The sequence below is a fragment of the Nelumbo nucifera genome, chromosome 7 (assembly GCF_055504915.1).
Source record: "Nelumbo nucifera cultivar China Antique chromosome 7, China Antique-T2T, whole genome shotgun sequence".
In the NCBI taxonomy this organism is placed as follows: domain Eukaryota; kingdom Viridiplantae; phylum Streptophyta; class Magnoliopsida; order Proteales; family Nelumbonaceae; genus Nelumbo; species Nelumbo nucifera.
Window position 1 is genome coordinate 51,474,107 of NC_142655.1, and position 22,873 is coordinate 51,496,979.

Here is a 22,873-nt window from a genome sequence, read left to right on the forward strand (position 1 = left end):
AACTGGTACCGCCCCATTTTTTTTCTTTTCTTTTCTTCTCTTCCCTTGGTCGTGTACCAAGAGGAAAACGAATGGACCTGAACCACTGAATGTTGGCACACCCTTGTGAGGTTTTTCCTCTGCTTGTTTTGGATCGTGTGATCCTGTACCTGTGAAAGGATGCTGTAGGTCACACATGACCTGTTTTCTCTACTTGTTGGCTTGATGCCTTGTGTGTAAGGATCTCCCCTTGTGATTATTGCTTGTAGACCTGTTGAGAAAACTAGTAGGCTGGGATTGCTATTCCGTACAGGTCTGAAAATCAGATCTGGCATCTTGTTTATTCTGGAAATTGGTGCTGGTCTTATGCTCAAATTAAGTCCAAAAACTTCAGTGTGGGTGGACTAATCACTTGTTGTGTGTGGAGTTTTTTGTTCTGACATAAGGAGGGATCCTAAGTTGAAGTTTTTTGATAAAAAAATTCTGTCTTGACCATGTCTTCTGAGAATTCTGCTACTTCAGGGATTTCTGGAAATCAAAATGGGGTAAGTGGGGGAATGGATTTGAGTTTCCCCATGGCTGTCATTCCCTTTGATGGTCTGAATTACCTTGAGTGGTCTAGGGGAATAAAACTCTACATCATTGCTAGGGGAAAAATAGGATACATCAATGGGAAAGTGAAGGAACCGAAGTGCGGAAGTGCTGAATATGATAGATGGAACCAAGAAAATAGTATGGTGATGTCTTGGCTCTTAGTTTCCATGCTGCCACAGGTGAGAAAAACTTTTATGTGGGCTGAAACTACTTGTGAAATATGGGAACAAGCAAAGTCCACCTATTCAGAGCAGAGACACTATGCCAAGATATACCAACTGCAAGCTGAATCGTCCACTTGTAAGCAGGGAGAAAGGAGTCTCTCGGTGTACTATTCGGATCTGACATCGATATGGACAGAAATTGATCACTATCAGAATGTTAATTGGAAGTGCGATGAGGATGCAAAGGCATACAAATCACTTGTATCTCTCTAACGGGTATTTGCCTTCCTCTTGGGGCTGAATCCTTCATATGAGTCCATCAGGGTGCAGATCTTGGGAAGTAAAGACTTGCCATCAGTTCAGGAGGTTTATGCCTTGGTTCAGTCAGAAGAAAGTAGAAGAAATGTGTTGAATTCTATAGAGGGGGAGCCAGTTGCTCTAGCTGTCCGGGGAAGTTTAGATACTAATGTTGGAGGTGGTTCTAAGAAGGGCGACTCTCAGAAGAGAACAGATGATAAGAGTAAGCTTTGGTGCACTCACTACCAGAAGGCAAGACACACCATAGATACCTGCTAGGATCTCACATGGAAAACCTACATGGGCACAGGATTTGGGTAAGAAGTCAACAATTGATCAGGGCAAGAAACCAAGTCAGCAGAATCAAAGAAGGTATAACTCAGCTAATATGGCATCTCAAGAGACTAGTCCCATGGTAACTCAGGAAAGGCATCCCAGTTCTGACCCTAAGGAAAAGATCATCAACCCCTTCTGTAACCATTTGGAGTTATATAGTAGGACTCTTCGCCAGATGGATACTGGTCCTACTCCTACCTCTTTTGCATCTGCTTCAGGTAACACTACCCCTGCCTTCCATGTGTCATCTCATACCTTTGATTCCCCTTGGGTAATTGACTCTGGAGCCTCAAACCACATGACCGGTAAGTCAAATTTATTTCAGGCATACAATCTTCTCTCTGGAGAGATAAGGTGAGACTAGCTAATGGCTCTTTCTCCAACATAGCCGGCCAAGGAACTGTATCTCTCCCACTCGGCCTTACCCTTTCTAACGTACTACATGTTCCTAAGTTACCTATAAATCTGCTTTCCATTAGTAGTATTACTCACTCCTTGAACTGTTCAGTTACTTTCTATCTGTATTCATGTGTGTTTCAGGATTTGGCCTCAGGGAAGACGATTGGTAGAGGAAGCATGGTGGATGGCCTCTACGTGTTGGAGAATAAAGCTGGTCTTGTGGCTACAGAGTCTTTGAGTTCGTCCAGTGAGAGTCAAGCCTATTTATGGCATAGTCTCCTGGTCATCTTTCTTTTGAGTCGTTAAAAGTTATGTTTCCAAAGTTGTTTGAGTCTTTGTCAGTGAGTCAGTTGCAGTGTCAGACATGTCAATTGAGTAAACATTGTAGAAGTTCTTTTCTTTTGAGAAATAAAAGATCTGAATTTCCGTTTCATATTGTTTATTCTGATGTTTGGGGCCCTGTTACTCTACCTACTGAGGCTGGATATAAGTACTTCATTACCTTGGTCGATGATTACTCTAGATACACTTGGGTTTACCCTATGCGATCTAGAGTGGAAGTACCTAAAATTGTGAAAGACTTTCACCGCATGTTCACTCAGTTCCAAACTGAAATCCATATTTTCCAGTCGGACAATGCAAAGGAATACTTCCATAGTGATCTCACAGAATTCTTTGCTTCGAGTGGATCACTTCAACGAAGCTCTTGTGCTAGGACACCTCAACAAAACGGTGTTGCTGAAAGAAAAAACCGTCATCTTCTTGAAGTAGCTTGTGGCTTGTTAATCCATATGAATGTTATAAAGCGCATTTGGATGGATGCTGTTCTGTGTGCTACGTACATCATCAACCATATGCCCTCTCGGTTACTAGAGTATAAGGCCCCACATCAGCTTTTGTTTACTACAACTCCGTTGTTCCCCATTCCAATGCGTGTTTTTGGGTGTCATTGCTTTGTTCATAACTTGTCACCTACTCGGGGTAAACTTGATCCTCGTGCTATTCCTTGTGTCTTCCTTGGTTACCCTCTATCTCAAAAGGGGTACCGTTGCTCAATATATGTGTCCTTCGAGAATCAACCTTTCTTCTCGGTTTCTCCTCAGGGGGAGAGTAGGGTTGAGGAGAAACAGGCTTAGACTCAACTACCTCCTCTACCTGACCCTCCATTTCGTGACTTTCTTCGCCGCCAAAAATGCCAGCAGAGTTCAAGAGCTGTGGAACCTGACACTATGCAACCAACATCATCGGCTTCATCGGAGGTTGATCCTTCCCATCAGCCAGGTACACTTGCTTCTATTGATATGCCTGCTCCTCTCAATGTTGATCCCCTGTCATTAATGATCTTGATGTTCCTATTGGTAAGAGAAAGGGTGTTAGATCTTGTACCACTAACCATCCTATCTCTCATTTTGTGTCCTATGATCATATTTCATCTTCATATCGTGCATTCCTCTCCTCTGTTGACAGTATCCCCGTTCCTAAGAATGTGGCAGAAGCTTTATCCAAACCTAAATGGACAGATGCAATGAAGGAAGAGATTGATGCATTACACAAAAGTGACACTTGGGAGTTGGTGGATCTTCCTGAAGGGAAGGAACCAGTGGGGTGCAAGTGAAAGAATGGTAGGATCCATCTTATGGATGCCAAAAAAATTGCGGAATGGGTGGGCGAATTTCAAAAATTTTCCTACCTTCTCCCAACTGGGAATCGTATTCCCTAAAGTTAGAATACAATATTCAAGGATCCTACTTGAACCATAATCGAACCAGATCTGAACCAAAAAGAATAGGGAGGATTATACCTGATCCGGAGAAGCAGTATCTCCCAAAGTTGGTGTTCACGCCCAAAGAGGACACCAAGATCCGCTCCTGCTGAAGATGACACAGCTGTAGGTGGAACGGAACCAGCAGAGTGCGTCCTACACACTGGATCCTTCTCAAGAACCCTCTGGAAACTCTGAGCACCAAATCTTTTACAGTCTTTTCTACAAGACTGATGTCAAGAATTGATTTCTTGATTTCTTTCTTCTGCAAAGATCAAATCTTGCAAGAAGGAATGACGGCGGCTGGAGGAGAACTCCTGGGACGAAGATGGTTGAATTGCTTCTCTTCTCTCTAGAGTGCGTATGAGATCCTATCTCAATTCGCATGAAGCTTTCTTGCTTGCACCCTTGGTTCGAAAATCTCTTTTTCTCTCTTAGGGTGTCTCCTCTTTTCTTCTTGATTAAGAAACCTTCTAAATTAGGAGTTATCCCAATCCAAATCAGTATTTGGATAGGGGATTATCTTAATCCTATCTCCAGATTAAGTTAGCTTACTCCTGATCTTATCAGGAGGTTACCAGATTCAAATCTGATTTGAATTCGGTCTCTCAGAGTGGATAAGGTTAAAGGCCCAATCCTTTTGCTAACATTAATCTTAGATCCGCCCCATAGATGGGTGATCATATCAGCCCAGCTCGAAATGGGCTTTTGGCCCATTAAGTGTTCAGTGCTTAACTAGTTTCCAATATGCTGCCCAGTTGGGCTTCTTTGTATGGCGTGGGACCCAAGCATTGATCTACACACCAGCCACATGGGTTCGGCCCAACCTTTATTACAAGGCCCAACCGAATTCACTGAAAAGCTCAATGAACCCCTGAGCCCATCACATGGACCTTATGGGCCCAACACTTACATTAAGTGGTCCCTGGGCCAAGCCATCTTATAAAAACCCAGGGACTGTGGGCAGGTGCAAGATTAGCCCATCAGGTACTATCCTAAATGGTCTTACACTTAACCTCTCAACCCTTAATGATCAAGCACTGCCCGACAAGAGAGGACCTCTCCCTCGGCTGCAAGGAACAGTGCCGCACTCTCTGCTCACATGGATCACGGGAATTAAAACCATTTGCAAACATTTTGAAACCGTATATCATATATAAATTTTGCAAAACAAAATTCCAACGATTGAAATCAACTGCCGGCAGTTTGGTTTCCATCAGAGAGAGTGCATTCCTGATCATTACCTTTGTCCGACAAAGGGGCTGATCCTGTCACTATGATCACCCACTCAGATGAATTCTCAGACTGCCCCAACATGCCCAGGTTTTGATCCCCGCTAAGGATCTCACTGATTGGCATATCAAAGACAGCCCGATCCGACACCTAGTGAAGTGTCATAATCGAGTCTAGGGGTCAGGTGTAATTTTCCAGTTTTGTCCATCTATTTCCAAGGTCCAGGGCAATATTGGAAATCTGGTCCAGTCCAAGGATTCGAGTAATCCCATACTGCATGTGCCTTGGTGGCCGGGACAGGCCATCCCAACACTTGGTGGCACACCAGTATCAGCCTTGGCAGGATAAATCTCCCCAGACTTATCCAATGGCTGTGAACATTTAAAACTAACACGAGTCTCTATAAGTGTCTAGTTTTAGGGTCTTACACAGAATTATACCAAACAACATGAATCGAACATGCACTTTATTTATTTACACTAAAAATCAAAAGTACATCAAATCGGATTGAAGCTAAGGGCATACAAAACTGTCTAACAACAAGTGGGTGTTCATAGTGAAACACAAGCCTGATATTGCTTATGCAGTGGATGTTCTTAGTCAGTTCATGCACAATCCTTAGACAACTCACCTTGAAGTTGCAGAGAGGATCCTCAGATACCTCAAGAAGTTTCCTGGAGCTGGTTTGCTGTTCTAGAAACATGGACATTTAAAGGTGGAGTTATATACTGATGCTGATTGGGCAGGGCAAGTTGATGACTGAAAGTTTACCAGTGGATATTGTGCCTTTGTAGGGGGAAACCAAGTCACATGGAGAAGTAAGAAGCAAAGTGTGGTGTCTAGGTCTAGTGCTGAAGCAGAATACAGAGCTATGTCTCATGGAGTTGCTGATCATGTGGATAAGAAATCTGTTAGGAGAACTGGGTTTTACAGTTAGCAACCCTATGTTACTCTGTTGCGACAATAAAACTGCTATCAACATTGCAGCTAATCTAGTCCTCCATGATAGGACGAAACACATTGAAGTGGACAAGCATTTTATTAGAGAGAAACTTGTAAGTGGAGAAGTGTGCACCCCATATGTCAGCTCAGAAGAACAACTTGCAGACATCTTCACCAAAGGCCTTCATCATGTGCGACATAATGATTTGTGTGACAAGTTGGGCATGATTGACATCTATGCTCCAACTTGAGGGGGAGTGTTGAAAGTGTTAAAATAATTAATTTTATGTTTGTTAGGGTTTGTTTGGCTGATTAAAGCCTTTTTTATTTTAATCCATTGTTGTACTATCACTCAGTAGGGGCACAAGGATCATTTCCCTTCTTATTTTTTACGCCCTTAATATTATAATGAAGCTGGCGCCGCCAGTACTGTTCCATTGCCTCAACACTTCTTCCTTCTTCTCTTCTCTTCTCTCCTCTTCTCTTCTCTTCTCTTCTCTTTGCTATAACCTTCCACATTGGCATAGCAAAGAGATTGTTGAGATTGCAAGAAGCATGATGATCACATCTACAATTCCAGTTCATTTTTGGGGTGATGCAGTTCTCACAGTAGTCTTTTTGATTAACAGGGTGCCCTCCCGTATACTTGGATTCAGCACCCCATTCAACCTCTTTTTTTCCTGAGGGGGAGATGTTCTACATTCCTCTTAGAGTGTTTGGGTGTGTTTTCTTTGCACATATTCTTGGGCCTCATCATTCGAAGCTTGATTCGAAGGCAAAGAAGTCATGCAGAAAATCAGAAAGGGTATTGCTGCTGTGATCCGGTCGTCGGGAGTCGGTATGTTGCTATGGATGTCAGGGGGAGTGTTTTGGGGAAGTGAGTGAGCAGTCTATTCCTCTTCCGGTTCTAGTTCCCGTGTCTACTCCTGTGTCTGATCCTCCTATGTCACCTACCTTACCACCTCCCTTGCATCCTGCTTCTTAGCGTTACTTACGACAAAGACTTCACAGGGAGGTTGATTCCACTGCAGTAGAACTCACATCGCTTCCTGTCGGTTCCTTGGAGACTCTAGATTCAGCTAACATGGATTCAGGTATTCCTCTTAATCTTTCTACTGTTTTAGTTCCCATTGATTTTACTAATCCCATTACAGATAACCTGGACCTTCCTATTGCTCTTAGAAAAGGGAAGAGAAAGTGTACTGCTCATTGTATTACACAGTATTTATCCTATAGTGGACTTTCTCCTTCCTACCGTGCTTTCCTTTCCTCTCTTGACTCTATGTCTATACCCAAGGGTGTCAGTGAGGCTCTCTCCAAACCTGAGTGGAAAATAGCTATGCAAGAAGAGATGGAAGCTTTAATTAAGAATCAAACATGGGAGATTGTGGATCTACCTGAGGGCAAGGAGACTGTCGGATGCAAATGGGTTTACATAGTCAAATATAAAGCAGAAGGAAGTATAGAAAGGTATAAAGCCAGACTTGTTGCAAAAGGGTACACACAGACCTATGACATTGATTACTTAGAGACCTTTGCACCAGTTGCGAAGATGACTTTTGTTTGGATACTTCTTTCTCTTGCTGCCACATACTCTTGGCCCCTGTTTCAACTTGATGTGAAGAACGCTTTCCTAAATGGAGATCTGCAAGAGGAAGTGTATATGGATGTTCCTGCTGGTTTCTACATTGATGCTGAAAAGGGAAAGGTATGCAGACTTAAGAAGTCACTTTATGGTTTAAAGCAATCACCCAGAGCATGGTTTGACAGGTTCAGGAAGGCCTTAGTTGCTTTTGGCTACACTCAGACTCAATCTGACCATACCTTGTTTGTGAAGCAGAGTGGATCCTTGGTGTCAGTCCTAATTGTTTATGTGGATGATATTGTTGTCACAGGGAATGACCTAAGTGAGATTGATAGTCTGAAGAAGAATCTACACAGAGAATATGAAATTAAGGATCTTGGAGCGTACTTCTTGGGCATTGAAGTTGCAAGATCAAAACATGGAATTTTTATTTATCAGAGGAAGTATGTTTTGGATCTTCTGCAAGAAACAGGGAAGCTTGGAACAAAGGCAATCAGCACTCCTATTGATCAGAATCACAAAATTAATGCATCAGAAGGTGAGCTGGTAAAGGACATTGGGAGATATCAGAGACTTGTGGGGCGGCTGCTATATTTGTGTATGATAAGACCGGACATCTCCTATGTAGTGAGTGTGGTAAGCCAATACATGCATGCTCCACGAGTCTAGCATTGGGAGGCTGTTGGCAGGATTCTTGCTTATCTGAAGGGACACCCAGGCGGAGGCATATTGTTTGTTGATCATGGACAATTGAAGCTAGAGGCTTATAGAAATGCTGATTGGGCAGGATGCCTTGATGACAGGAGATATACTTTAGGAGTCTGCACCCTTGTTGGGGTAACATAGTCTCGTGGAAAAGTAAGAAACAAATAGTGGTGGCAAGATCAAGTGCAGAAGCTGAATACATGGCCATGGCACATGGAGTTTCAGAACTTCTCTGGATCCGTTCCTTGTTAGGAGAGATTGGTGTAAAGGCAGAAGAACCTATGGTGCTGTACTGTGATAATCAAGCAACAATTAACATTGCCCATAATCCAGTTCACCATGATCGGACAAAGCACATTGAAGTGGATAGACACTTCATTAGAGAAAGGGTGACTTCTGGGGAAGTTTGTCTCCCATACATTGCTTCTGATCTGCAGCTTGCTGATGAAGGTGTTGCAAGAAACAAGTTGGAGCATGATCTACGCAAGTTGGGAATGTGTGACATTTACTGTGAACTTGAGGGGGAGTGTTGAGTTGGGCCGATTTCTAGTTATTGGGCCCAGTTATTTATTTCTTATTCTTAAGTTGTTAAGTTAGGGAGTTGTTGGGCATTAGGCCCATTAGTTTATGCTTTTTAAGTTGTAACTGTTCAACTACTTAAGTAGCCTCCCTACTAAGGGCATTCTTGTAATCTCTTATTCTTTTAAGTTGAGTATATAATACAAAGAGGGGCTGGTGGCCAAAATTAATTCAATTCTGGTTGACATCCTTCTCCTCTTTTCTTCTCTACTACTGAAACTCTTCATCTTCTTCTTCTTTCTCTTCACAAGGAGTTTATCTAAAACTTCAATAAGTGATTTCTACTCTCACCTTTCAGTTTTCACCACTCAAATACACAACTTCCCATTGAGTGTAGGATCAATGATATTGGGAAGAAGATAGTTGGGAAGGTTGGAAAGTTGGTCAAAGATATAACGGTGGATAGGATGACTTTGTATCTGAGTTATTTAGCCTACAGAGACGAGCTGGATATCTAACGAAGCCTCTGAAATTGAAAGTCCTTGTGCATAGAAGAGGATTAAAGCCTTTACGAGTAGATATTAGATTTGAAGACTACCTTTTTTTTGTTTTTATTGTGGAGATGCAGGCCATGATAATTGGCATTGTATGAAACTGGTTGATGACAAGAATTGAGGTCTAGAGATTGGGAGTGATAGTAGTCACAGGGAGTTTAGCCATTGGGTTTGAGCAGATGTTGGTCCTATGAAAGGGAGAAGTCTGAAGATAGCAAGACATGGAAGAAAACCAGTCCAGAAAAGCAGGGTAGGAGAAATATTGGTGATTGGAAGCAAAACAAAAAGGAAGAGCTTCACCGCTGAGGTGGAGATACATGATTAGTTTCAAAATATGGAGGATGCCAATTGAACACTTACATTTGATGCATTTTATTGTGGGGCGGTTGCATAAAGATGCTAATGTTTTGATGAAGACAAGGAGATGTGCATGGACAGTCTAGTAAGCAAACTAGGGTGGACTAGTTGCTAGGTTGAGTTAATGAACTCGATTCTTAAATTTAGTTTGGGTACAGTCAACCTTGACTATTTGTTCATCCCAAGAGTTGTGAAAATGGGTCCTTGGAAGGTGTTTCAGTAGGTGAAAGGGATGAGATAATGGGAGATGATGAATAGGGGAGAGTATAGCTCTTACACGGGTTTTGGTGGTTGTCCCAAAACTAGGGATGGCAATTTCGTGCGAATTTTCGGGTACCCGACCCGTCCCGACCCTAATAGGACCCGTTTATCAAAACCCTATAGGGTTTGGGATTTTAGATAAAACTCTATAGGGTTTGGGACGGGTTTGGGTTTTGACTTTAGGGTATCCGATACTTGATACCCGGGATGCATAAATATGAACCTATTATATTATATATCATGCACAAATTTATAAATTTTAAGTACTAAGATAATTATTCTATTATTAATATTTTATTTATATAAATTTTTTGGGATTAAAACCATCATTTGATGTAAAATCCGGATGAGCCTTGTGTTTACAGGAAGACCAATGGGGATAAGGTTACATTCTTGGTTCTATATGTAGATGACATTCTACTCATTGGGAATGATGTAGGAATGTTAACTGCGGTGAAAGTGTGGCTTTCACAGCAATTCTCCATCTAAGATCTTGGAGAAGCCACCTATATCTTGGGACTTCGACTCTATAGAGATAGATTGAAGATGATAATCGGATTATCCCAGTCTACTTACATTGACAAGATTGTCAAGAGATACAATACGGAGTCACTCTCTCCAAGGGTATGTCTCCCAAGACTCCCGAGGAGATTTGAGGGCATGAAGGAGATTCCCTATGCCTCAGTCGTAGGGAGCATCATGTATGCCATGTTGTGCACTCGTCCTGGCATTGCTCAGGTAGTGAGTGTGGTAAGTAGATACCAGTCTAACCCAGGACAGGAACATTGGACAACTGTGAAGAACATACTAAAATACATTCGAAGGACAAAAGAGTTTTGTCTGGTATACGATGGTAGTTCACTACAGATCCAAGGGTATACTGATGCCGATTTCCAGTCAGATCTAGATAGTAGAAAGTCTACATTTGGGTACATCTTTACGATGGGGGCCTGTGCAGTTAGCTAGAAAAGCAGCAAACAAGGTTCCACCGCAGGTTCCACAATCGAAGCCGAATACATTGCCGCAAGTGAAGCTACTAAAGAAGTTGTCTGGATGAAGAAATTCATTCAGGAATTAGTAGTAGTTCCGTCCAGCACATCACCCATTCCACCGTTGTGTGACAACACTGGAGCTATAGCTCAAGCTAAGCAGCCATGAGCCCACTCGAAGTCGAAGCACATCGAGAGGAAGTACCATGTACTGCAGGAGATAGTTGGTAGAGGGGACACCCTGATTCAGAAAATAGCGCCAGTGGAGAATGTAATAGACTCATTGACTAAGCTGCTTACACAGAAAGTGTTTGAGAAACACGTGGATAGTATGGGACTCCGGCTTGTACCTGATTGGACCTAAGTGCAAGTGGGAGCTGTTAGACAGTTATGCCCTTAGCTCTAATTAGATTGATGTACCTTTTGACATTTATTGTAAATGAATAAAAGTACATAATTGATTCATGTCATTGTGGTATGTTTCTGTGTTTTTACCCATAAACTGGACACTTTTGAGACTCGTGTTAGTTTAGAATCTTCACAGCCGTTGGATAGATCTGGGGAGGTCTATCCTGCCAAGGTTGACACTAATGTGCCACAAAGTTGGTTGGGGCGGCTTGTCTCAGCTGCCATGGTGAGACCTGAGGTACACGAAGTGTGGGTTTTCTTGAAACCCTGAACCAGACCAATTTCTAGTATTGCCTTGGACCTTGGAGACAGATGGACAAAACTGGAAAGTTACACCTGACCCCTAGATTCGATTATGGTACTGCACTAGGTGTCGGATTGGGCTGTCTTTGATATGCCAATCAGTGAGATCCTTAGAGGGGGTCAAAACCTGGGTATGTTGGGGTAATCCGAGAATTCACCTGAGTGGGTGATCATAGTGACAAAATCAGCCCCTTTGTTAGACAAAGTGAATGATTGGGTAATACACTCTCTCTAATGGAAACCTAAACTGCCGGCAGTTGATTTCAAAATGTTTGCAAAAGGCTTTAATTCCTGGGATCCATCTGAGTAGAGAGTGTAGCATTGCAGCTTGCAGCCGAAGGAGAGGTCCTTTCTTGTCGGGCAGTGTTTGATCATTAAGGGCTGAGAGGTTAAGTGTAAGACCATTGAGGGTAATGCCTAATGGGCTAATCTTGCATCTGCCCACAGTTCTTAGGTTTTCATAGGGTGGCTGGATCCAAGAACCATTTAATGTAAATGTTGGGCCCATTAAGAGCCCATGGTGATGGACTTAGGGGTTCACTGTCTCCTACAGTGAATTCGACCATGTCTTGTAACAGAGGCTGGGCTGAACCCATGTGGCTGATGTGTAGATCAATGCTAGGGTCCCATGCCATACAAAGAGAGCCAAGTGGGCCAACAGATTAAGAGTAAGTGAGCACATAAGCTTAATGGGCTTAAGCCCAATTCGAACTGGGCTTAAGTTAGTTAAATTAAAAGGGGGCGAATTCAGCTTTTAAGCTGATTAGGATTAGCTGAAGGATAAGATTAGTTCTTATCCTTTTGAGAGCCCAAATCCAAATATCAGATCTGGATTAGGAAACTCTCTCCTAATTAGATTAGGAGGTTGAGGCGAATTCTTCAGATTTTACACACAACAACAAACTGCAGAATTCTTCCCTAGTTATTGCCGCCCCTACCCAATTCGATCTCCACTTGTGGATCTGATCAAGAAGAGTTCTTGATATTGCTTCTTGGTAGAAGAAGCAATCTGAAGTCGTGCTCACCAGCCCTTGCTCGATTCTTGCTGAAGAACATCCTACTGATCCTGCTTCACTACACACTGTGTCATCTTCAGTGGAAGCAGGTTTTGGTCTTTTCTTTGGGCATGAACACCTGCATTGGGAGTTAATGCTAATTCGTATCAGGTATATCCCTCACTTCCTATTAGTTTCAAATCTGGTCCGATTTTGGTTTCAAGAACGAACCTTGAAAATGCAGTTTTCTAAATTAGGGAATGCGATTCCCGGATGGGAGAGAAAGAAATTTTGGAATTTCGCCCAACCTTCCTGCAGGGTTCGACCATCCATTTGATGGATCTCCCATCCCTTCAGAGGGGACTGAGAGCCAACAACTTGTGCTAAAAGGGGCAAGGATGCAAGTGTTGAAGCCATTAGATGCCTCTTCATGTAGACCTGGAAGGGCCAAGCAAAAGAAACAGATGGAGGAGGATCTGCAAGCCCTGTAGAATCAAAAGAATGCAAGAAATATCCAGAGGTGGTAGATGATTTTGCCATGTGAGAAAAGAAAGAAATGTTTTCTAGAAATATAACATTCTGTGAGATGTGAACACAACGAAGTTTGGGATCATAACAAAGGAATCTCTTGTGATCAAGACTATAACCCACAAATACACACATAGTTGCTTGAGAAGTGAGCTTTGCATGCTCATGAGGAGGGAGGTGAACAAAACAAACACATCTAAACACATGAAGCATAGAAAAGTTAGGAGAATGATGAAATAAACATTCATATGGTGACAAATCTTTTAACATTGATGAGGGAAGCAAGTTAATAAGAAAAATAGTAGTGCTGGCGGCCTCCACCCAAAAGGGATTAGGCGCATGTGAGTTAGAAACAAGGGTCCTCACCGCACTCAAAATATGCCCATTCAGCCATTCTTGCGTTTTGCCAGCCCATTTTGATGTGGAGTGCCAAAGCAAGATCTTCCAGATTGAATTCCTTGTTCTTTTAAAAAGTTTTGAAAAGCACTCAAGTTGCCATCATAATATTTCCCTGAGTCGGAATGTAAAACTTTCTCCAAGGCATTGAATTGAGTTTTCACCATAACAAGAAACAATCTAAATGTAGGGAGCACTTCTGATTTCTTTCATAAAAATTATATCCATGCGTATTTGGTGCAGTCATCAATGAAAGAAACAAGTATTTATATCCAAGTCTGGAAACCACAGAAGACAACCAAACATCACTATGTATAATATGAAAAGTTACACTACTGTGCCCAAAATTAGAAGGAAAAGGCAACACATAGATTTTGCTCAAACTACAAGATATGCAAGATTCATCAACATTCTTGAAAGAAAGATTCTTAGAATTTAAACAACCAGATTGAAACAATGAATCAAGTTTGTTAGCAAAAGGTTGTCCCAAGCGTCTATGCCAAAGGTGCCATAAGTTATTTCAGCAAATAACTTCAGAGTTCAAAGAAATAGATAATAAGCAACGAGATTAATTAGATGATTGTCCAAAATCCAAGGCAAACGATCATCCCAACCTATGCCCCTTCCCTTTTACTGCTCTACTTTGTTGGTCCTGTATAAGTCAACCATCACAAGAAAGGGAAACAACATTACCATCATCAACTAACTAACCAATAGAAACCAAATTAGTGGTAAGCTTGGGTACAATTGTACAAAAAGGGTTTTGCGAAAGTGAAATTAAGAGGTAGGAGAGGTAAATAAGTACAAATCATTATATCCATCTATATCAAGTTTCTCACCATTAGCAGTAACAATGTGCTTATTCAAGGATGGAGGTTTAATTGACTCACCAGAACCGGAGTATGCCCTTGTCATGTGATTGGATTTGGAGGCACCGGAGTCTATAATCCAAATATGATGAGGTGAAGAACACTGGAGAGAAGACTTATCAGACAGACCAATGCTTAAGAATGCAGAGGATACAAGTTGTCTCACCTCTTCAGTGAAGACACCTGATGTATCACCTTTCAATACAGAAGAAGAAGAAATCACAGAATTATCATCTTAACTATCCATCGTAGCTTGATAAGCTTTCAACAAACTCTTCTTAGTGCCCTGGATTTGGCCCTTAGGTGGCCTAGTGGGCATTCAGTAATTATATGCCGTGTTGTTTGTAGTATATATACAAATTCCTCTTGTAATGAGAAGAAACATGTCCATATTCCTTACATTCATAGCACATCTTTAATAGATCTTTCTTTTGTCTGTGCTTGTTTTCAAGAAAAACAGTCTCCATTCTTGAATCCGATCCCTTGCCCATAGTTAACTGTCATTGAATGAGTTTCTTCTCTCAGAAACTCTCCTAAAATAGTATCGAGAGAGGGAGTGATTCACCTATTGAGAATATTCACTCTAATAACTTCATACTTGTGTCTCATATGCATTAAGAAATGCATACCTTTCCTATTATCAAAGTGTTCCTTCAGGACCTTAACACAACATGCAGAGGAGGTCTCACCAATATTCAACAACTTTATACTCAGTCCAGAGATTTATAAAGCTAGCATAGTACACCGGGATCCTCTTTTCCCCCTGGCTGTAAGAGAATATTTCTGTTTCAATTTGGTATTGACGGGAAAGACTGGAGTGCTGATACACTTTTTCCACCTACATGAAAATTTCCTTAGCAGTACACGAAACTCTGTATAGGTATAGCAACATCTGTAGTGAAGGAACCGAGGATCCAGAAAACCACGTTGGCATTGTTGACTTTTTAGGTTTGCAATTTCTCAGCATCCCCACTATCAGGTTTCTTACGTGTACCATCCACCAGTCCTTGGAGACCCTTCCCTTCCACATAAAACTGAAAGTGGAACTTCCACAAAGCATAGTTCGTTCCTTTGAACATAACTGGCAGAAAATCGGATTTCTCTTTCACTGCTCAAGATCCCGTTATCTGTGGTGGATGCAATTGAAGAGATTGAAAGAGTTTTCATGGAATATATTACATATGGAGAAAAAAAGTATCATCTTGTGAAGTGGGGCTGGGTGTGTAGGGATAAGAAAGATTGTGATTTTGAGATAACAAGAATAAGACTGTGAATAAGGCTTTGCTGGGGAAATGGCTTTGGAGTTTTGGGGAGGAAAGAAACTCTGTGGAAGAAGGTGGTGGCTTATAAATATGGGGTTACAGACTTTGGGTGGGATTCAAAAGAGGTAAAATCTTCCTATGGAGGTTGTGTGTGGAAAGGAATTATGAATTTTCAATCAGCCTTGTTGAACGGTTGAACTATTTCTCTTTCGAGGTGGGAGACGGAGCTAACATAAGATTTTGGGAGGATCATTGGTCGGGTATTGGTATATTTTGTAAATTATGTTCAGGGCTTTACAAGCTTATCGGTAGAAGTGTGTTCATTTGTTTATCAATCCATAAAAATGTGTCCGTTGGGAGGTGATGCATTTATTTTTTGGTTGCTGTTTTACAAAGTATGTGTGGGGTTACTATTTTAGCCTTTCTAGTCTTGACATGTGGAATCTGAGATTGCCAAAAAAAGTATTTGGTTAATTGCCTATTTTGAGGGAAATAGGAAGGCAAAGATAGTTTGGAGCTGTATTCCTTTCGCTATTTGCTGGGAAATTTGGAATGAAAGAAATAGAAGAATTTTTGATAGCTGTTCAAAGCGCAGGGATCAAGTTGTCTACTTAAGCAAAAGAGATTTAGAAATTGAATTTTGATATTACCATAGTTTGAAAGCATTTCAAAGGAAGATAGAATAATTTCTGAGTTGCTTTAGAGTTAGAACATGGGATCTGATCTCTTTGTAATCTTTGTTCTTTGTTTTGTTTTCTTTCTTGGTGATCTCTCATCATCCCTTGGATGTACCTTTTTTCCTTATTAATTTTTTATTACTACCAAAAAAGAGACAAATTTAACTATTAATCTTATCTTGTTGGAGTCCTCCTTGGAACATCCTCTTTCTAGTACCTTTTTCATTGGGCCTATTGGAACAGGCTTGGTATGGGCTTGCATATAGGTTGAGTAGTGAATTCATTCTGGTGATTTTTTTAGGCTCCATTTGGCATGCTTTCATAGAATATTTAGCTTGCCTAAGGGAAGTTTGCCATGGCTGTAGAATATTTAGGCTCCATTTGGCATGCTTTCATAGAATTCATTCTGGTGATTTTTTTTTTGAAAAAAGGTAAGGACCCAACACTGACTTACAACTCAAATAAACTACTAGACCCCAGCTGCGTTCCAAGCACCCTGCTTTGGAGACCTTTTGCAGCTGCTGTCCAGGAGATTAGCTTTCCAAAAGAAATAGAAACTAAACAGTTGAGTTCCTTGGAACTATTTTGAAAAATTCTTCTATTCCTTTCCTCCCCAAACGAATAAAAGAATCACTTTATGCTTGAATTTTGTGATTCTAAGAATCACTCTATGTTTGAATTTATGAAAATTGTTGGAAGTAATTCTTTTTCTGGGTTCAAAAATTTATTCTAAGTGTTGATTCTTTAAAGCTGAAAGGTGCCAACCAGCTGGTTGGTAAGGTCTCCTGCTAGTTGTAGCAGACTTGGGATCGAATCCTGCCTGCACCTGGGTTTGGGGTGGGTGGGTTGGGGGATGGGCTACCCCTGGTTGGGTAGCCCTACAAAAGATATAAAAAAAAAGAAAATCTTTAAAGCTAAATCTATCTTCAAAGAAGAATAATTTTTGGCTCAGATTTCATTCTTCGAATAGTGGTTCTTTGGAGCAGAATTGTAATCAAACTTAGCCTTAGGCACTAACGTAGCTCAATGGTAATGGGCCTAAGGCCTGCTGCTGCTGATCATACCTCTCCTTGTTTTGTTATGTATCTAGGGAATCTTATTGTTTTGTGTTAGAAAATAGAGGAAAATTTTAAAGGGGCATCATAATGATAAGGTTGCAAAGCCACTTATTTAATTACTGGTATGAAGTTGGTAAGCATCCTGAGTGTGCAATGGCAGTTATTTAACCCAAACTTATTTGTCGGTATGCATATGTATGTGTGAACATACACATAGACTTGGGCATGTATGTGTTACTGTGCACAGTGATACTTCTGCTAATGCAACACCTTTTTCTCTTGATGATATCATGATGTATCATACCTTTTTTATGACACCATCATGATTTTAATCTTTCATTTGCAGGTTAAAAGATATATTGATGTCTATTCAGCATCATCAGTTATTGGTTTTTCCTCTGAAGATTTACTCCATGTAGAAGAGATCTATGCTCAAGCGCTGAATAATTGGTCAAATAGTGTACAGAAGTCATTCTTGTCTGGGCAAGAAACCCTTAATGATAACTTTGCTTCTACATTATCATCTCTTGAGGGGCAAATTAATACATATTCAAATTTTTTGGCAAGTGTTGCAGAACTTGCACGCTCAAAATGGACCGAGTTTGATTTATGGATGATGGGTGCTGGTATAGGCATTATGCTATTTTCGCTACTCGTCCACTTTATTGCTTTTAGGAGGGCACATATGCTGTGCCAGGCCACTTACCCTTCAGTTAGGGCTTCGGGTATCTCTTCAAGGGTCGTTTTTGCTGTTTTTATGGTTGCAATGCGAGCATGCAGTTTTCTTTCAAATAGTTACATCTGTAAGTTCTCACTGTATAATTGCTCAATATCTTCTCTAATATGGATTTTCTATTTATTATTTCCATTCTGCATTTCTTTCTGATTATGTTTTTTATTCTCTTGGCATCAGTGACAGAAGGAAAAGTAGCAAACTTTCTTTTGGGTACAACTGGTATCCTTAATTTACGTTATTCAATCATGGAGAATAAGATGTTAACAGAAGTAAGTATTGTTAAATCATGTCTCTATTTCTCTTCTCAGAGATTCTGCTGACTAATTTGTTTATTTTAGATGTGCTTTTATAGCAACTGTGTTCCCTACTAGTGTGAAGTAGGGACATCCTACATGAACAAGCCTAATTCTGGCACGTAGAGGTATCTTATAATGAACCCATTGTATTGGTGACATGTCCAATCCAGAATCTGTGTCATCCCCATATCCCACATTATATCGGTAGTTTTCACAAATATTATTAGCTATTCAAATTTTTTATTTTTTTATAGAAACTATATATAGAGGGTAAGGAAGGGAATTTTGAGACCCCTTAAGAGAAGGCTCACTAAACAAACCAACTAGCAAGCCCACTCCTTATATCTGGGTTCTTTGGTGAAGGTTGAACTACCAAGGAATCTTCCATGTGGCAAACTGGTTTGGGGCCTAAAATGGCTCCACAGGTTCTTTCATGAGGCAAATTCAATCGCCCCAAGAAATTTGGCACATGGACAGAATAAGTCTGTCTGTCTTTCTAACAAGTTCAGTATTAAAGTATTGAAACTTTCAACAGTCAATGTTAATTATGGAAAAACTAATAAAAGTTTGGGTGTAAGGCTAACATGGACTGGAGAATTGAACAGGTTCCTGATCCAGAGGGTCCCTTACTGGGTAGATGGCTTGGCTTGCCACATATTCTTTCACATGGCGTAACTATGGCAACTGTAGGGGTGTTTTGTAAGCATCCTAAATGACCAAGACTCTTGCATATGGCAAACTAGTTTGGAGCTCAATAGGAGTCTCCAAGTTTCTCTCTCCACCCTAATTCTTGGAAAAAGATTAGGCCCAGAAAGCTTTGCTACATATGCAAATTAAACAAACATTTTAGGTAAGTTTTAAGAAATTAAAACCTTGGACAGCTAATATTAGTTGTGAAAACAATAGTGCAAGGTGGGAAATATGGCAGATATGGGGACTGTAGAATTGTGTATGTGGGCAATCCAGTGGGTCCCCCATCAGATGAATATTCTGAATCAGCCACAAGATCTCTCTATGTGGTAAAATTGGTGGGTTCATGTAGGGAGCTCCCTACTTGACCTGATTAAGTGATTAGGGAACCTTTTTTCTATATCTGTAGACATCATTCATTGAAGCTAATCGTTCATAAGACATTTGCAGGCAGTTGCGTTTCTTCTATTGATATCCATTTCCAGATTTATTGTTGAAATTGGGCTATCAAAGCAGGCTGTCAGTGCCATGCTTATGAGCACATATCCTCTGAGGATGCTTGGTATTGATGAGAGTCACTTCTTTTGGGTTTTTATTTCTGAGATTGTTCCAATACTAGCACTAGTTTTTTTAGCATACCTTCTGTATACAACCACTTCTGGCAGCTCATGTTGGAGGGTTTTTAAAATTATCTTTACCACAGCAACCGTTTTAAGTTATATGCTCATAGCAGTGCATTGGGCCTTAGAAAGTAACATGCTGGAAATTCCACTGGTGCTTGAAGGCATAGGAAGAAATTCTGTCCCACGGATAATTTATGCTATTGGATGTGGGTTATTAGTGTTACTAGCAGTTGCTCAATTGTTTAAGCAGAAGGGAAAGACTTCGGATTACAAAGAAGTTCTAGTTATCAAAACAGTGACTATGTTATCTGCATGGAGTTCAACCATCATAATCTTACTGGGAAGACAAGGTTTCTTGGTTAGTTTGGTATCTATAATTGCAGGTACCTTTCCATTATATAGTTGCTTCATCCTGTGCTTGTTTTATTGGATATTTTGCATTTCTTGTAGGTGTAATGCTCTCTACTTTCTTATTATGACAGGATGGTGCATAATAAGGTTAGAGAATTTGGAACAAGATACCATGAATGGTTTTATTGGAGCCACAGATATTCTTTCTGTCACGCAATGGAGCCTTCTAGCCGTGTCTCTATTTTACCTCACCGGTCACTGGTAGGATGCTTGATTCACTTTCTTCAGCTTTTACTGCCCATTGATTTTTTTTTTTTGATGAATGAAGATAATTTTATTAAACCAGAAAATTAAGGCATTACAGGAAACCCATGGAGAGGTACAAGCTGTTACCTCTCCTAACAAAGTATTACATCAAGTTAAAACAGGAATAAAATAGAATAAAAAATATAGTGCAGCCCAAAATAAATGTTCCCTTGAAGCCCTTTGCTTAGCTAACCCATCCGCTAAGGTATTTGTTGATCTTCCTGTAGAGAGACTAGGCCGAAGCCCATTAGTGTCTTATTGATTAGTTCTTTCTTGTTATTTGTTCTTAATGGGCCTTTTAATTCTTGTTTATGTTTTCTAAGTATGCTGCTGTGGTGGACGCCCACTTAAGGGCAGACTTGTAAATTTTGTAACTTAAGTAAGATTAATAAAAGATTAGAGTGGGGAAAGAAGAGATTATCGAACTCCTTCCCCTTTCTCCTTTCTTCTCCATTCTTCCTTCTTCTTGCTGTCTTCTTCTTCTTCTCTACATCTTTTGCTATAATCTAAATTATTCTACTATTTTTTATTGGTCTGAATCACATCTTGGTATCAGAGAAGGTCTTCCTTTGCTTTTATCCTTTTTTCTTTTCTTTTCCCATACACTTTTTCTAATTGAAAGGTGTATGGAGAAATAAATTTCTGATCATTCAGAGAACTTGTATGCCTAGTTGGTAGAGGGTTTGGAGAGTCAGAATCTGGTTGTAGATTGCTAAGAAAGTGGGGTTGTAGATTTTTTACCCAAAACCCTAGTCGACTAGAGAGTTTCCAGTTACAGGTTAAAGAGATTGTTTGGGTGTGGCGCTCAAGGCTTTGAGGATTCCTTTTTATCTCCAAAAGTGGGTGGTTGCAATTGGAAGAGGTTTGGGAAGCTTTGGTTTGAGCGGCTACTTCTCTCTCTCCCCGGAGGCAAGGTACAGTGAAACCCTAGTTTTGGGATTTTTAAGTACTGGATTGACCTCAGTTAGGTTTATAAAGGTTGAAAACATTGTTTTTTGATTTTTGTTTGATTGATGAAGCAATCTGGAAGTGAGATGAAGTAGATCCCGGTGTCTGGGGTTGGTCCCGTAGATTCCATTCTGATAGGGGTGACTACAATCAAACTTGGCGGAACAAATTACTTAGCTTGGGCACAATCTATAAAGATTCATGTCTATAGTAGAGGTAAACTAGGGTTTCCCATAGGTAGTAAGGTGAAACTGGAAGAGACTAATCCTGCAAATGATAAATGGATGCAGGATAACTACACAGTTATTGGGTGGTTGGTAAATTCTATGCAGCCCCACATAAGTCAACACTATCTTTGGATGACTTCAGCCAAGGAGATTTGAGATAGTGTTACAGAAACATATTCTCAAAAATTGAATGTTGCAAGGGCCTACAAACTGAAGAATGATGTGAAAAATTTGAAACAGGGGGAGAAGAGTGTAGCTGTCTACTACTCGATGTTGAAGTCACTATGGCAGGAGATTGATGTTATGGAAGCAGTTGTATGGGAAAGCACCAAAGATGTAGAGACTTTCAAGAAATTTGTGGAAAGAAATAGGGTGTTTGAATTCCTTACAAGACTTAATCCTGAATTTGATATTACGAGGCAGAATATTTTGGCCAAGGATGAAGTAACACTTGCTTAGGCTTACTCTATGGTGAGCAGTGAAGAGAGCAGGCGACAAGTACAACTACAGGGTCCACCACCTTCAGAACATTTTTCACATGCTGGAATAAAACCAAAAGGGGGTAACTGAGAAGAAGGAGGTGATATGTGAATACTACAAGAAACCGAAACATACTAGGGATACTTGTTGGAAACTTCATCCAAATCTTCTTCCAGAGAGGTTTCGGAACAACAACTTTAAGAAAGGTAGAGTTTGAGAGATATGGGAGGTTGATTAATCACTTGGAGACTACTGTTGCAGCTTCCTCCTCAGGCAACACCTCTTCATCCGCTTTTGCCCATTCAGGTATTCGTGTTTCTGCAAATCATGCTACAACCTCAGGTAATCGTAGAATTCCTTGGATTATAGATTCTGGTGCATCAGACCATATGACTAGCATACCTAATATTTTCTGTTCATACCAGCTCCTCTCTAGTAGAGAAGATTTTTCTTGTCGATGGGTCTCTTGCTCCCATCTCTGGCAAGGGGAATATTAGAGCCTCTGACTCCCTTGTATTATCCTCTGTCCTTCATATTCCTAAACTTAGCACTAGACTTCTATCTGTTAGTAGCTTAACAAAATCAATGAATTGTAGCATAACCTTCTTTCCTACTTATTGTGTTTTTCAGGACCTGAAATCTCAGAGGACGATTGGGAATGGCCATGAGGCGAATGAAATGTATTTGCTAGATATCTCTGATAAAATTCCTAGACCACCTTGTGGAGTAGCCTTGGAGTCTATTTCATCAGAGTCAGTTGATAGAGTCATGATATGTCATTTGACATTTGGTCATTTGCCTTTTTTAGCTTTGAGTCATTTGTTTCCAGAAATGTTTTAAGGGAATATCCCTATCGATTCTTCATTGTGAGTCATGTGAACTTGCAAAACATTGTAGACAATCTTTTTCAGTGAGTAATAAAGGATCAATTTTTCCTTTCCATATTGTGCACTCTGATGTGTGGAGGCCATATCATTTATCTGCTATGGGGGATTACTAATATTTCATCATTTTCATTAATGATTTCTCTCATTACACCTGGAT

The 22,873-nt window shown here is 40.5% G+C and overlaps 1 protein-coding gene across 1 annotated transcript in view; it reads left to right on the forward strand.

The window, feature by feature from the left end:
• Positions 1 to 22,873, forward strand: part of LOC104586505 (Alkaline-phosphatase-like family protein) — a 78,799-nt gene that overhangs the window by 45,069 nt on the left and 10,857 nt on the right. Inside the window, exons 13-16 of the mRNA XM_010243763.3 lie at positions 17,519 to 17,975; positions 18,086 to 18,177; positions 19,345 to 19,900; positions 20,000 to 20,129. Coding sequence (XP_010242065.1) covers positions 17,519 to 17,975; positions 18,086 to 18,177; positions 19,345 to 19,900; positions 20,000 to 20,129 — 1,235 coding nt within the window. The remainder of the gene's footprint in view (positions 1 to 17,518; positions 17,976 to 18,085; positions 18,178 to 19,344; positions 19,901 to 19,999; positions 20,130 to 22,873) is intronic.